Source organism: Caretta caretta, chromosome 2, assembly GCF_965140235.1.
Source record: "Caretta caretta isolate rCarCar2 chromosome 2, rCarCar1.hap1, whole genome shotgun sequence".
NCBI lineage: Eukaryota > Metazoa > Chordata > Testudines > Cheloniidae > Caretta > Caretta caretta.
Genome location: NC_134207.1, coordinates 172,952,965 through 172,969,227, shown reverse-complemented (window position 1 = coordinate 172,969,227; position 16,263 = coordinate 172,952,965). Strand labels below are relative to the sequence as shown.

Sequence of the window (16,263 nt, the reverse complement as noted above, 5' to 3'; positions counted from 1 at the left end):
TAACAAGCAGGTATTGTTTTCTGTTGAGCTAGATGCTGTGAATCATCATGCCAAGAAGTAACTAAAATAAACTAGATGTGTTAACTTCATTAATTCTAGAAAAGTTAGTACACTTGAGAACTATTGCATCCTTCTCTGAGTTCTTAGTAATTGGAAAAAAATACTTCTCACTGCGAATAAGAGCTAAGATTATGATGATTAGCACAATTTCCAAAATACCTAATTGCACACGTCGTTTAGCATGAGGTGTTGATTGTGAAGATTACATGTTTCCCTACAGGTGAGACTTCAAAGTTAAGGTATGATTTCTGGCTCCTGCAGAAATATGTTAAATTCTACTATATAAGCATAAAGCTGAAATGGGGAACAGTATGGCTCAAGGGAATGAGATAGAGCATTTCACTGTTCATCAGTTCAAATCTCTCCCAAGTCACTAATAACTAAAATTATTTCCATCTATGCAAAAAAGAGTTGGTGTGTTCAGTCTAGTTATTAGTGAATAAGTGTCTTCATTAGAAAAACAGTCACTACAATTGGGACACTTATTTACATTCTAACAAACTAGCTAAAAACTAGATAGACACACAGAATGAACTACTTTCTCACCCTTAGTGGTGATTCACTCAATCAAGAACAAGGCATACTATACCTATTAGGAGAAAGAGGACATTAGCTTCCAGTGACCTATATCTGGCATCTTTCATGAGCATTGTAGAACTGCCAGTGCTGTTTATTGAATCATCCATTAATTCAATCACTATCATAGAGACAAGTTGACCAGAATGCAGTTTAACCTAAATAATCAGACTGCTGTTCCTATTTTTTTCCCCTCACAGAAGTATTCTACAAGCATCTGAAATATATCTAATGTTACAAGAGGTTTCTTTTTCCTCCCCTCAGGCATTTCCTGGAAATACAAATTCTGACAGTGTGATCCGGCATGATTTGCAGCATCCAGTTATAGCCCGCTATATTCGCATAGTTCCTCTGGATTGGAATGGAGAGGGCCAAATTGGGCTGAGAATTGAGGTCTACGGCTGCCCATACTGTAAGTTTTTCTTGACATTTACTTCACCCCTATAGTTTCTCTGTGTAAACAAACTACCTTTGATCTATAGCATGGGTAGGCATTAAACTCTGACTCTTAAATACCTTTTGGTTAAATATATTAAGGCATTCCCAAGCTTGCTAATTATATTGCCTCGGGCCTCATAAAATATGGTACTGATTCACTGGTTCGAGCTTCCTCTGGAGATACTACTTTAGAATCCACAAAGCTACTGCTTTGAAATCATTCCTTTTGATCTGCATTGTTGTTGTTCTAGAAAACTGTGATGATTATTGTATAATTCTGACCCGAACAGTTCAGGAAGAGATTTTTGAGCAGCTGCATGTAGGGCCATGAGAGAATGACCGGGGCAGGATGACAGAATTCATTGACAGATATTAATGGTATATTAAAGAGTTATTCATTTGTGACTAACAATCCCATCAAAGCTGTTCATATTATCTAAATATTCATCACATATTTTTCAGAGATAATCCTTGTATTCTTTATATGATCATGGCTTCCAGTTTTCTGCTTAGACGTTAGCAGGGAGTGGTGCATACACTCCTGAAATTAAGGTCAGAAACTATAACACTCAAACAAAAAATAGCAAAAGAATGGCTTCAAATTCCCCTCCTTCTTCTAAATTAGGTATTTTTGATTCCTCATCTGACCAAATGTAATCTATTAATCTTTAAACAAACAAATGTCAGAAATGTGAAAGCCACAAATATATGTTCCATTTAAGGTAAAATAAAATACTAGTTGAGTCAGAAAGCATCAGGATTAAATGCCTATTCATAAAAAGAGTCAAACAGATGCAACTCTCAAAAATGTCAGCAGGAGCCTCAGGTGCTACCCAGCTTTCAGAAGCAGGCTCAAATGGAAACTGTGATCCTAATCTATGAACCCTGGAGAAATTAGGCAGTTTGGATCTACCAGTCTGTTTATCTATGTTCTTATACTGTACCTATCTCTAAGGCATATGAATAAATAACAAGTAGATAAAATAAAAAGGAAAGGGTCAAATGCTGCTTGCAGTTACCCATGTGCCACCCTACTGAGTTCACCAAGGGGACATAAGTGTAAAAAAGGTCAGTAAGGGTTTGTCTCCACTTACCAGGGGATGGATGTGCGGCAATCGATCCACCAGGGGTCGATTTAGTGGGTCTAGTGAATCTCAGTGGGTCTAGTGAATCTAGTGGAGACCCACGAAATCGATCACTGATCGCTCTCCCATCGATTCCAGGACTCCACCAGAATGAGAAGCATAAGGTAAATCAACGGGAGAGTTCCTCCCGTCAATCCAGCACAATGTAGACACCAAAATAAGATGACCTAACATACATTGACTCTAGCTATGTTATTCATGTAGCTAGAGTTGCATAACTTAGGTTGACTCAGCCTTAGTAGTGTAGACCTGCCCTAAGTATTAGTGAGAGTAGTCAGAATTCTGGATTTGATTAGGAGAGAAACCCAAACGCTTAGACAATTAAATTTAACATCAAAATAAGTAACACAAGCAGTAGTGTATTAATTTTATTAATCATTTTTCATATTTAATTCAGTAAAACCCTCCTATTTAAAATGTACCTGAATCTGTCTCAGAATTCCCAGCATGCCACACTGGAGTGTGTGGGAAAATAGGTCTAGTTTGCTGAGGGGTGGTTAGGGCATCTGTGACAATCATGAAGGCAGAATAGTATATGTATTACTATATGTGCTGTTTTCAGAGTAGCAGCCGTGTTAGTCTGTATTTGCAAAAAGAAAAGGAGTACTTGTGGCACCTTAGAGACTAACCAATTTATTTGAGCATAAGCTTTTGTGAGCTACAGCTCACTTCATCGGATGCATTCAGTGGAAAATACAGTGAGGAGATTTATATACACACAGACCATGAAAAAATGGTGGTTTATCATACATATTGTAAGGAGAGTGATCACTTAAAATGAGCTATTACCAGCAGGAGAGTGGGGTAGGGGGAGAGAAAACCTTTTGAAGTGATAATCAAGGTGGGCCATTTCCAGCACATTTCCAGGAGTTAACAAGAATGTCTGAGGAACAGTGCTGTGTAGAAGAAGACTGAATTGTTCACTCTTTGTTGCAAGCTGGAGATTTATAACCCTTTTGAATGAAGAAGGCCAACTATGCAGTGAAAGCATCTGGATTTTCATTTTTAAATCTTTTTGCCATTGCAGTCCTGACTGAGGAGAACAATTGCACTACAGTGAGACACTAGAGAGTACTATTGTGTACTATATTTAGGGCTGAGGTTTTTTCCTGGCATTCACTTCTGATAATCCCACTGAAGTCAGTGGAAATTGCACAGATGTATCTGAGGACAGAATTGAGTCCTTATTCAGAAGACCTAGGGAATATTTTCATAAGTGCCTAAGTGATTTAGAGCCTAAGTCCATTTTCAAGAGACTTAGGGCTTATCTTCACTATGGGGATAAGTCGAACTAAGTTACGCTACTCCAGCTATGTGAATAACGTAGCTTGAATCAGCATAGCTTAGGTCGACTTACCATGGTATCTTCATGATGCTGAGTTGATGGGAGATGCTCTCCAGTCGACTTGTTTTACTTTTCTTGGAGAGCTGGAGTACTGGGGTTGACCAGAGAGCACTCTGCTGTCATTTAGCAGGTCTTCACTGGATCCATTAAATCGATCCCTACTGCATCAATTGCAGCAGCATTGATCTCTCCAGTAGTGGAGACCAGCCCTTAGACATTTAGGAGTTTTAAGTCTTATTGTCTCTCTCCTATCTACTTTTGGAAATTGGATTTCTCAAAAGTCATTTGGATGCTTTTGAAAAATTTACCCCTACAGACTAGAATTTCACACTTCTATGCCTAAACGTAGGCACCTGAATAAAACTCTGATTTTTTTCAGCATTGAGCACCCCAGGTCTCATTGAAGAAAATAAGAGCTGCAGATGCTCAGTTCCTTTGAAAAGCTGTCTACTTATACTTAGATGCCTAAATATGGATATAGGTGCCTAATTTTAAGAATTCACACTTGAATATTTTGATAGTAATATCTTAATATCAGGGCTATTAGTCAAATGTATCCCTAGTGTATCTTTATTGAAATCAATAAACCAGGGTTGACTCTGTCCCTATGTGAAGATATTCCAGAGAAACATATCCTGAGACGTATGCAGACTGGGCAAAATTTCTGAGTTATGCTGGATGAATCGCTAACTGAAAGAACCTATTGTGAATCCCTCTAATGTAGGTTCTATTACCTATATCATTCAGCTGTTTAGCATGTTTGTAAGATTCCTATTTACCTCTGTGACAGAGTGGACAAACCTCCACTAGACTAGTGCAGGAAGGGACTAACAGTCCTGGAGATAGGTTGCAGCTGACCCCCGCAGCCTGCAAGACATAGCAGCAGCATCAAGCCTGGAAGGAGGCACTCTAGCTGTAGGGGAAAAACAAAGGAGAAAAAAAGAAGCAAGTTTGAGGGCTGGGCTTCCCTAAGAGAGGGTTCTTGGGTTTAGTGCAGAGAGTCTGTTGATGTGGGCTTAGAAGGCTCCAGTTAGGAACTGTAGGAGTAGCCTCACACCAAGGTACTGTACAGAGTGGACTTTACATTGTCTAAAGTTCACCTGTTGGTTAGTTAAGTTTAACACCAAGAAAGCCAAAACTTGGTCCTGCATAGGGGTGTGTGGACTGTGTCTTATAGGAGGCGGGAAAGTTCACTATTCAAAGATTCTGTTAATGGAACAGATAGAGTAGGAGGAGGAAAGATGCTTGAAATAGCCTCAGCAAAGAGAAGGTCACATACTGTGGAACTGCTCCTTTTATAGTCAATGAGAGTTTTAACATTTACTTCTAAGGGTATTTTAGCAAGTCCTATATCTTATCAGGAGACATCATTTCATCCTCAGTAAGGTTGAGGGAAGGCCTTTACACTGTCAGTGACATCCTTTGTTAAAAAGCAATGTTTCCAAAGGGAAAATGTCCACGAGTCAGTTAAGGTAGAACTGATGGAAGCTTTCTTTTCCACTCCTTTGAAAGCAGAGAACAGCGCCATGTGCAGTCATACATGAATACTTCCATCATGGCCACATTTATGAAATCCTGAGACAGGCAGTAAAGCAAAGGCATCTGGAGGCTATGACTAGTGGAATACAGTACATTTTGCTACTGATTCATGAAGTTCATAATAAGCTTCTAAGGTATCATTACCAGATGATTAGTTCCTCTATCTCTGTCCTGAGATGGATGAATGCCTACAAAATGGCAGCAGCAGTACTGTAGCAAAACATTTGGCAATGCTTACTGATAATAGAAGGACTTCTTGATGTTGAAGTGCTGTATAAGGGATGGAAAGCATTGTTTGGATGCGGTCACATGGTGAATTTTTGCACCCTCATTGGATGCCTGAACCTTTTTAATAGAAGAGATAATAAGAAATAGCAAACACAAACCATGAATAATGAATGATATATTTTTGAGATTCACAAACATTTTTGTAAAACTCTTTCAGAAGTCACACAAATATTCACAGTACACAACACACAGCAATACACAGTTCCAAAACAAATATTCTCACTCCATGACTGATTTTTTGTGGTTTATTTTGGAATAGCGCCACAAATTTGTTTCCATTATTTGACAAGCTCCATTTACAAATATTTTCCAGATTGAAATTTGTTCAAATAAACTGCCTCATGTTTGTAAAGTGTTCATTTGAACTCTTTGCTTTGTTGTTAATTATTGTGTGACCTAAGTCATATGTTACTGTTTTTGCTCCGAAGTTGGGTGACTACATTTTAAAAAAAAAATAGCACATACACTTGATTTCATATAAACCTGAGTATTTGTATGGAGAACAATTATTCTCTAAACATTCTTGTGAACAAAAACCTGTTCATGCAAGTATCTGCAAATAGCAAGTTATTAGGGTTACTGTCATAGTGAAAGAGAACAGCCTTTAGGATTTGAAATGAATGTTAATAAAAACTGTTTGGCATATTGAAAAAGATCTAAAAATAAAAGATGGAACAGCTCTTTTGGGTGATAGGTGAACTTGTCCACCTCCCTGCCTGCAGAGGATTGTTCCCTACAATGTAATCTCCAGCTATGCCTGGTCTAGCTATAAATGGCATAAGCCTCTGTTTGCCTTGGTAAGTATTTTCCACATTTGGCTTCACCTCTGCATTAGGAAATTCTGATATTTGTCTGTAATTTTCCTTTGCTTGATTTCTTTCTATTACCCCTACATATATACCTCCTTTCCTTCCCAAATGGTTGCCATACATACTTGATATTACAGCTCCATCCTGCCTAGAATCATCCACTGCACATAAATATCAAAGGGAATATTCAAGACAGATGTGCAAGCTGCTGTTTCCCCAAAAGTGAGGACTGGCCAGATTCAACAGTACACTCTGGTGGCTGTGTGTCACCAGAGTAGCAAAAAGCAACTGGGTCTGATCTGAAGCCCATTGAAGTCAATGGGTGTATTTTTATTGACATCCATAGAACTTGGATCATACCCTCATTTCTACAACCCTTATACATATTGTCTATGTTACACTTCTAGCCCCAACCTACCTACTAATCTGAGTACAAATAGTGAGGTTGTTCCTTAATCCATGTCTTCCACATCATACTATACTCTTATTAAATTAGGTTGTCTCTCCAAGACCTTTTTCCTCTTACAGAAATGGTGGAGCTGTACAGAAAAGTTTAATCAGAACCATTTCTGACAGAAAATGGGATATGAGAGACAGTGGAGGTGAGGTAAAAATCTTTTATTAGACTAACTTCTGTTGGTGAAAGAAACAAGCTTTCAAGCCTCACAGAGCTCTTCCACAGATCTGTGAAGCTTGAAAAACATGTCTTTCACCAAGAGAAGTTGATCCAATAAAAAAAATATTACCTCACCCACCTTGTGTGTCTCCCATCCTGGGACCAACACAGCTACAACCACAGTGCACACACAAAATGGAATACATTATTAAATGGAAAGTTTTACAAAAAGAGTTTGTTTACTAAACAGCTCTACTAAATTGTCATAAGCAAGTCATTCTTTTAAATCTAGAATTTAAACAAATGCAGTGCAGTCTGAGATTTTACTTTGGGGAAAAAAATCAGTGGAATCAAAACTGTTTTAGGAGTTCTGCCCCCATGACTCCTACAAATCTGCTCTTGAAAATGAATGGGCGTTCCTATCATTGTGCAACATCAACAGCCTTCTTTTACATTTCAGCTGCTTTGTAGTGAATGGTTCTATACTTCCGGTAGGTTAATACATTCGATTTCATGAGGATGATCTTCATAGCTCAGCAGTGCAAACACAGCCTGATATTCTGTCCTTTTGACGTTACTGGGCATGGCTAAATACCTACATGAGACTTCAAGGAGCAGGGGAATGGGTAGTAGAACTTTTGTTGGAAGATGTATGTTGCTCTATTTTGTAACAATATATATTTGTGTTAACATGCCCATTTTTTCACATGGAGCCTTTTTAAAAAAACCTTTAAAATTGCTGCTTGATTTTCTCTTTGGACATTAACAATCCCATGGCGTTTTTCAAATAAGTGTTTTCCCTCAGCCTCTTTGACCAAAAGTGCTCCCGCCCTTCATGAGGATGTTGGTTGGCTGCCACTCTCCAGACCAGGTATGGCTTTATTTCAGTGTTTTATGTACATAGGGCAAAATCTTTAAGTCCTTGCTCTGTCAAAATCCTATTAAAGTCAATATTTGGGGGAGTAAGGATTTCAGGGTTAGGCCCCTAAATTGTTAAGAGCCGTACGATCAGTTGGCCTTTTTAAGATATCAAATATATATTATGACTGGGCAATATTCCCAATGAATTCAGTGGAGTTGCACAAATGTAAGTGAGAACAGACTTTGGTTTATGCATTACCTCTATTTTGTACTACCTTCAGAAATAAGCAAGCATCTGTTATCTGTAGGCACAACTTATATAAGAGAAAATACAGCCTTTTTTTAACAAGGCATCAAAAGATTAAGTCAAAGTCAAATTACACAAATGTTGTAATGAGTCTGTTGGCAGCCATTCCTGGGCACAGAGGCTTTGAGAATTGCTGCAGCAAATGCATAGGTCTATTTGTTAGCCTGCAATGAATGTACAATTAATGTCAAAGGGAAATAAGTATACTCTCCATGAATACATACCCCACCCACTTGTTCCACTGCATCCCGAGGCACCTTCCAGTTACATTTGGCCTTATAAACAAAAATCCAATATTTAAATTAGGAGGGTGTGGAAAACTGGCTCATTTGGGAAAGCTTCTTCAGACCTTTTTATGGAATCAATTTAATCTCCCTCCACCCAGCCATATAAGTGGAATGTGGACCAAGACAATGTGACAGAATTATCCTGATTTTGCTTATTTTTTAAATCACCACATTTGACATTTCCCTTCTGAAAAACAGCAGACTAGTATTTTTGTAAGGACTTCAATTTAAGTATGAGTGTTTGTCATAAACTATTCTCTAGTCTTTAAGATCTATTACTATACATAATGTATAGTCTATTAATGCAGAGGTCAGATTTCTTCTAAATTTCTTTAGATTCCATAAACATCTGGGAGAGTGAGAAAATAACTTTTGTGCCTTTCTCACGGAGTAAGGTTGGCAGATTTCAGGCATATTCAATTGAACAGTCTGTCTGAGTAAAGCTCTTTGCTTGAGTAAATGCTCATGATGATTCTGCCTTGCATTCTCCTCTTTGATTTCTTTAAGCAGTGACCTATTTGTTTGTCCATGGTGGCTTGGCCATCTGAGAAATCAGGTGTTGCTCATTCTGAAATAAAAAGTTCACCAGATTTCAGGCTGTGTGTTTTGGTTCCCTGCCACCAATTTTAAGCCTGAGGGGCCTCCCCATATTTGTTTCCCTGCATGTCTGGAATAAAATATATTAAGTTTGCAGTTATTTTCAGGCTTTGGAATTATTCTGTTCCTTTTCTATTTGCTTTTCCCGAAAGTTTAGCTGAAACTGGTGGATTTTTTTTTCCTGCTGTGGTGTTCCATGATTCAGTAAACTCTTGTTTTCCTTTGTACCAAAGGTAGTGGTGTTTTGTGCTAGGAGTCAAGATAGCTAAGAAAAGACCATCATGGTTTGTTCACTGTATGTGTAGATTATTCTTTCTATAGGCTAAAAAAGTCCCCATTTTTCAATATGATACAGAATCAGAAATGCTGGGCTGGAAGGGACCCCAGAAGGTTATCTAGTCCAGCCCCCTGTGCTGAGCCTAGATTAAATATAACTAGACTACCCCTGACAGGTGTTTCTCTCCTGTTTATAAAAATGTCCAGTGACATGGGTTCCACAACCTCTTTAGGTAATCTGTTGAGTGCTTAACTATCCTTATAGTTAGAAAGGTTTTCTTAATATTTAACCTTGAATCTCCTGGCTGCAAACTAAGCTGATTAAGTCTTGTTCTACCCTTGGAGGACATGGAGAACAATTGGTCACCATCATCTTTATAACAACCTTCAATATACTTGAAGACTGTTACCAGTCCCTATTCAGCCTTCTTGTCTCTAAACTAAACATGTCCAGCTCTTTCAATCTTTCCTCATACATCATGTTTTGTAGACCTCTCATAATTTTTTTCCTCCCCTCTGGAATCTCTCCAATTTACACCTTTCTTAAAATGTGGTTCTTGAAATTGGACACAGTACTCCAGCCGAGGCCTCTCTAGTGCCAAGTAGAACGGAACAATTAAATCACCTGTCTTATATATGACACTCCTGTTAATACATCTGAAAGGTGGCATGGCTGGCTGTCCGCACCTGAGGGAGGCCACGTCTCCTTGCAGATTGGTCTGCTAGAGTATTCTCCGAAAGGAAGAAAAAACAAAGGGGGGAAAAAGGAAAAAAAATGAAGGGGGAATTAACGGTTCTCAATGGGCCCCAGCAGAGCTGTAGTAGTTTATCCACCCCATCTATGGGGCTCAGGTAGGGGCAAGTGCCAAGCTACAGTCTATGGGGCTCAGGTAGGGATGTCTGAGGAGTGCAGACCTTGTGGCCTAAGGAGTGGGAATACTGCCACCCCAGGGGTGGGCTGGCAAGGGGGTTGTGGGCCTGCCCAACTCCACTGCATCCCAGCCCAGGGCCCTAACAGTGCAAGAGTGGTCCGCCACTGGGTCAGAGGGTAATCCACCTGCAACCTGCTGACAGTGTTTCCGGCAGCACCACAGCTTGACAGTAGTCTGTCTCCCCTGGGCTGCTTCTTTCTCTCCCCCTCAGGTATACCTGCATCCAGAGGTTGTCCTCCATCTCCCCGGGATATTCTGCCATGGGTAGTAGTAGCAGCTCCTCAGCGTTGGGAGTCGCAGGGCTCTCTGGAAGTGCAGGCTGGTCCTCAGGGCTGCAGCAGTTCTCCGTGGTATCCCACCCCAGCAGCGGGGAAGGAGCATCTGTCTCCTTCAACAGCGCCCTCCCAAGTGAGCTGCTGGGCTGGCCTTCTATACTTCTTCTTCCTGTCCTGCACCTCTGCTTCTGGAGTGTGGGGCATGGCCTCCTGGTTCCACCCTCCAGGTGGCTTGTGGCGTCCCCTCCGCATCCTCGCTTCTTCTCTGCGAGATCACACTTTAGACTCGTATTCAATTTGTGATCCACTATAACCCTCAGATCCTTTTCTGCATTGCTGCAGTCTAGTCGTTCGCCATTTTTTAGTTCTGTAGTGAAGCGAAGACTCACCAGCGAAGACTCCGGCTGGTCGTCTTGGGAATTAGCTCTCCATCCTATGGAGCGCTTCCTCCTGGCTGGTGTCTCACCTGCCACTAGCCCCGTGTCCCTCCCAGACCCCGGTGCTCCTTTACCTCAGGTTTCTGCCCCCAGCAGTAACCCACCTTGCCTTAGTGGCTACTTCCCAGGGGAACCCCCAACCCTGTATCCCCACCTTGCCTTAGTGGCTACTACCAGTCATCATCCAGCCCCCACTCACTGGGGCAAACTGCAGTCTTTAAACCACTCATTACTGGCAAGGGGGGTTTGGACCTGCTGCCTTTCCCTGCAGCCCAATACCTCTCTTTAGGCCTTGAAGGGGGTCTGCAGCCTGGGGAGCTGCCAGGCTGGATATCCCCAGCTCCTCTTGCCTTTCCCCAGCACTTCTCTACCTCTGGTACCCTGCTCCCAGGCACCTAGGTCCTTCTCTCTCCACCACTAGAGAGATACTGACTTGCTCCTGGCTCACTGCCCTTTTATAGGGCCAGCTGTGGCTTGATTGGGGCGTGGTCCCAGCTGTGGCTGCTTCCCCACTCAGTCTAGCCTTTCCTCTCAGGAGAGGGGTAACTGCCCTGCTATATTGTGCATTTATTTTTTCCTTCCTACTTTGCATTTGTCTGTATTGAATTTCATCTTTTTTTTCATACCAGTTCTCCCAATTTATCAATATTGTTGTGAATTCTAGTCCTGTCTTCCAAAGGGCGTGCAATCCCTTCCAGCTTGGTGTCATCCACAAATTTTATAAACATAATCGCCACACCATTATCTGAGTTGTTAAGGAAAATATTATCAGTGCTAGACCCAAGACTGACATCTGCAGGACCCCACTTGACATGTCCTCCCAGTTTGACAGCAAACTATTCGTAACTATTTGAGTATGGTGTTTGAAACAATTGTTCACCCACCTTATAGTAATTTTATCTAGACCACATTTCCCTAGGTTGCTTATGAGGATATCGTATGGGACTGTGTAAAAAGTCTTATAGAGTGCAGATATATCATGTCTATTGCTCCCCATTCACTGGGCCGATTACTGTGTTAAAGAAGGAAATTAGATTGGTTTGATACAATTTGTTCTTGACAAATCCATGTTGACTATTACTCATCACCTTGCTGTTCTCTCAGCTTGAACATATTGATAGTTTAATGATTTAGACTCATAGACTCATAGATATTGAGGTCAGAAGGGACCATTATGATCATCTAGTCTGAACTCCTGCACAATGGAGGCCACAGAATCTCACCCACCCACTCCTGCAGTAAACCTCTCACCGATGTCTGAGCTATTGAAGTCCTCAAATCATGGTTTAAAGACTTCAAGGTGCAGAGTATTTATTCCAGTATCTTTCAGGGTATCAAAATTAAGATGACTTGTCTGTCCTCACATCCTCCTTATTCCTCTTTCTGAAGATAGATAATGTGTTTGGCCTTCTCCAATCCTCTGGAAATGCACCTGTTCTCCCTGAGTTCTCAAAGATAATTGCTAATGATTATGAGGATGCTTCTGCTAGTTTCTTAAAGTACTCCAAGGAAAATTTCATCAAGGCCTGTTGACTAGAATATATCTAATTTATCAATATATTCTTTAATATGTTCTTTACCTATTTTCCCCCTTGTTAATATTAATTGTGTTAAGTATTTGGTCACAATTAGCTATTTTAGTAAAGACCTAAAAAAAAGACCTAAAAAAAAAATTTGACACTTCAGCCTTCTCTCTGTCATCAGTTATTTGCACATTTCCTATTAAGTAATGGACCTACGCTTTCCTTTCTTTCTCTTGCTCCTAATGTATTTATAGAACCTCTCCTTATTGTCTTTTATGTCCCTTGCTAGTTGTAACTTGTTTTGTGCATTAGCCTTTCTTATTTTATCCCTACATACTTGTGATATTATTTTATACTAATTTTTACCAGTTTTGTCCTTGTTTATGCTTTTTGTATGATTCCTTTTTGATTTTTCAAGTCCTTAAAGAGCTCCAGATGCAGCATATTGGTATCATTCCTTCACATTGGGATACTTTGCTGTTGTGCCTTTAATATTGTCTCCTTTAGAAACTGCCATCTTTCCTGAACTCCCATTTGCCTAAGATTTCCTTTCCATGAGACCTTACCTATTAATTCTCTGAGTTTCATGAATTCTGCATTTTTAAAGTCCACTGTCTTTATTCTGTTGCTCTGACTCCTTTCTTTTGTTAGAATCGTGAACTCTATCATTTTATGTATGTTTCACCCAAGTTACCCTTCACCTTCAGATTTTCAGCCATTCCTGTCAGTAAGACTCAAATCTAAAATAGCTGCCCCTTAGTGACATTCTCCATTTTCTGAAATGGAAAGTCATCCCTATCACATTCTAAGAACTCATTGGACAGTCTGTTTCCTCCTGTATTGTTTTTCCAATAGGTATCTAGATAGTTAAAGTCCCCATTATCACTAGGTCACATTTCTGCACTGGCTCATGTTTTCTATGTTGCACACCCTTTGAATTCCAAGGAAAGTGTTCACACCATCCTTTAGGATGGAGTAGCATGCTTCTTTCTCTGTAGTTGGCACAGTGGGGAAAAGGGGAGAAAGACCTCCCTGCTTTCTATTATTCCCTGCCCCCTTTGGGATTGTTGTCCCCCCCCCCCCAGGGGACACTAGGGAGAAACAATTCTTGTCCTCTCCAGAGCACAGAGTTTGAGATTATTCCTGGCCCTGGCATGAGGGGCACAAAGTGAGGGAGGGAGTGGCAAGTTTATTGTGATTTCTCCTTTGCACTCACACAAGGTCCAAAAGTTGATCTACTCCAGTAGTTCCCATATTTTGCTTCATAAGCATTGGTGGTCCATGGAGAGCTAACTGGTCACATTTTGTTGGTTCTTTTTGGTATCCCATACTAAATTATATTTTAAAAAACCCTGAATTTCAAAGGGGCTGAGCACCTGCAGCTCTTATTGGCTTAATTGTGGTTTATCAGACTATAAATGCTTTCTTACTATTTTTTTTCATGTAAGCATTTAATATGGCTGCCCCAAGGACATTATTGACTCATTAGTGGTAGGGCTGTTACCTGGGGTTAGCTGAATCCAAAGTTCTTGGTAACTTTACTCTTTGCAAGGCGGTGGCAGGAAATAAATGAATGGGGACACAGCCCATCCAATAGATAGTTGATGCAAGCACGCGAACTAAAGTACTTGCACTCAAAGCTTCTGCTGTATTTAGTCTCCAGTCCTTTCACACATCTGCCAACAAGTTAGTAGAGCACCCCAAATTAACCCAAGATTAATAGTTATCCAGGATCTTGAGGAGGTCTCGAGTGGATTTCTGTCAATGTCCAGTAGCCAGCCTTCCATCTGCAGGGGAACTTGAGAGGCGTCCAAATGTCCACTGAGTTCAGAATTCTTCCTCTTTTTATACCCAATTTGTTCATAATGCCTAGCTTGCTCATAAAAAATGGTGCTGAGCAGAAGCTCAGTGTGGACTTTTCCAGCCTGTCAGGCAGAGGTAATTTTCCATCAGTTAACCAGCTGTATTTCACGTAGCAATAGTTAATCTCTGCAAGACTTTCCGTCTTGCAAAACTGCATGCTTTGGCAAAAAGCTCAAGTCAAGAGGGAACAGAGTCATGTTTACTCCTTGTGGTCGCTCACTTCCCCCTCCCTGTCTGTTAGTTGTGCTAAGGCTTCAGAAAGGGCCTTTCTAGCTGCTTTCAGCAATGAGCATAACAATTGGTATTTCAGCTCTGGGTGGTGGTCTGGGCATGCTAATAGGCTGTGGGCTATCAAAAATCTTCCCCTCCTACAAGGGAACTGATCTGCACAATCACAAGTGGGATGGAATGTGGTCTGCAAGGCATTCTCTCTGTTGAGATGTAGTCCTCACTATGAAAAAGTTTGAGAACCCCTTTCAGGTTCCAAGATGTAGTTACTTTTTTATATATATAAATTTCAGAAACGTAGCAAAACAATGGAATATTGAACATTTTTCTCCCAAATTTAATTCAAGCTGTTATTTTAATATCATTATTTTTCTATACTGGTTTCATCTGGATCCCTAGATAGGTTAATAAATTGTTCATTGATCAGAGAAGGCATATGAATTACTCAATAAGAGTTAATTTATACTATGTGCACACATCAGAATGTCATGCAGGACTAAGTCAAATGCCTTAAAAAGTCTTAAATATATTATGTCTATACACTCACCTTTATCAACTAAGCTTGTTCTCTCATCCATATGAATTTTGTTTGACAAGACCTTATTTTCCATAACACTGTGTTAACTGGAATTAAATTATGCTACAGTCCTATAAGCCTTTATTGTTTGCATCCCATATGAGCCTTTCTATGATTTTGCCCAGGAGTGATGTCAGGTTAACCTGCCTATACTTACCTGGGTTATCCCATTTACCCTTTCTAATTATTGATACAACATATTTACTTCCCCAATCCGCTTGAGCTTTCTCGGTGTTCCAAGATATGTTCAAAAATCAACATTGATTGTTCAGCGATCTCAATGGCCAATTCTTTTAACACTCTTGGGTGCAAGTTTTCCAGTCTTACCAATTTTAAAATGTTTAGCTTTAATAGTTGCTGTTGAATATCTTCATTTGTATTCATTGCTATCAACTTCCCCGCTTGTCCATTTTAAGTCTATTTTCCCTTCCCACTTAACCAAGACGCCTTTCAACCAAGAAGCTTTCTTGTATGATTGCAGGTTGTAGGTTTATGGGGCATCAAAAAGAAATTAAAAAATCATTCTTAAACAACTCCCCATTTTCATTCACATTTTTTTCTATATACAATTTTGTCCCTAATTATTTTTTGCTTTGGGAAATTGGCCCTTTAAAAGCACTGTGTGTGTGTGTGTGTGTGTGTGTGTATATATATATATTACTGGTCAGGACTATATTCAATTTGCACATAACAAATGAAATTAGTTCACGAGCACTTGCACGTAGGCAACCGTCAATTTTTAGTTCAGTGATCAATTTATCTTTATCAGAATGAGGTATAATATGGAATTACCCCAAGCTAGTTGCAATACTTTGTGTCAAATAAATTATTTGCTATGAATTATTTTTCTCAGCTCTGCTTTGAAGGGTCAGACTTATCCTGTGTTCTGAAAACCCATTTGTGAATCTAGATAAGATCCTCATTTCCTATTCATCTGCAATGGTCTCCAGATTGCTGTGAGAGGTCACAGACAATAGATCTAAAGCAGGTTGAGCTAATCTGCAGGGAAATCTTTGTTTTCCAGTGAATTTGGCAATACTATCTATGATCAGGCAGATTGCAGACAACATAGGCTAGAGACTCAAATGTTGAAAATTGGTGTATCACCATTGAAGTCAATGAAGCTATGCTAATTTACACTAGCTGAGGCTATGGCCTAGACTCTGTGCAAGCTTTTCCACTTCCATTTAAGCAATGGCGGACTGAATAATTTACTATTCCGGGGCAAACCCTCTCTGAAATACAGACTGCCAGGTTTGCTTAACCATAACAGATTACATAGGT

General features: G+C 40.0%; 1 protein-coding gene across 4 annotated transcripts in view; it reads left to right on the top strand.

Annotated features, from left to right (window-relative positions):
- Positions 1-16,263, top strand: part of CNTNAP2 (contactin associated protein 2) — a 1,645,619-nt gene that overhangs the window by 709,876 nt on the left and 919,480 nt on the right. For all 4 annotated transcript variants that reach the window (XM_075125590.1, XM_075125593.1, XM_075125592.1 and 1 more), the window contains one exon: positions 901-1,048. In XM_075125590.1, the coding sequence (XP_074981691.1) occupies positions 901-1,048 (148 nt within the window). The remainder of the gene's footprint in view (positions 1-900; positions 1,049-16,263) is intronic.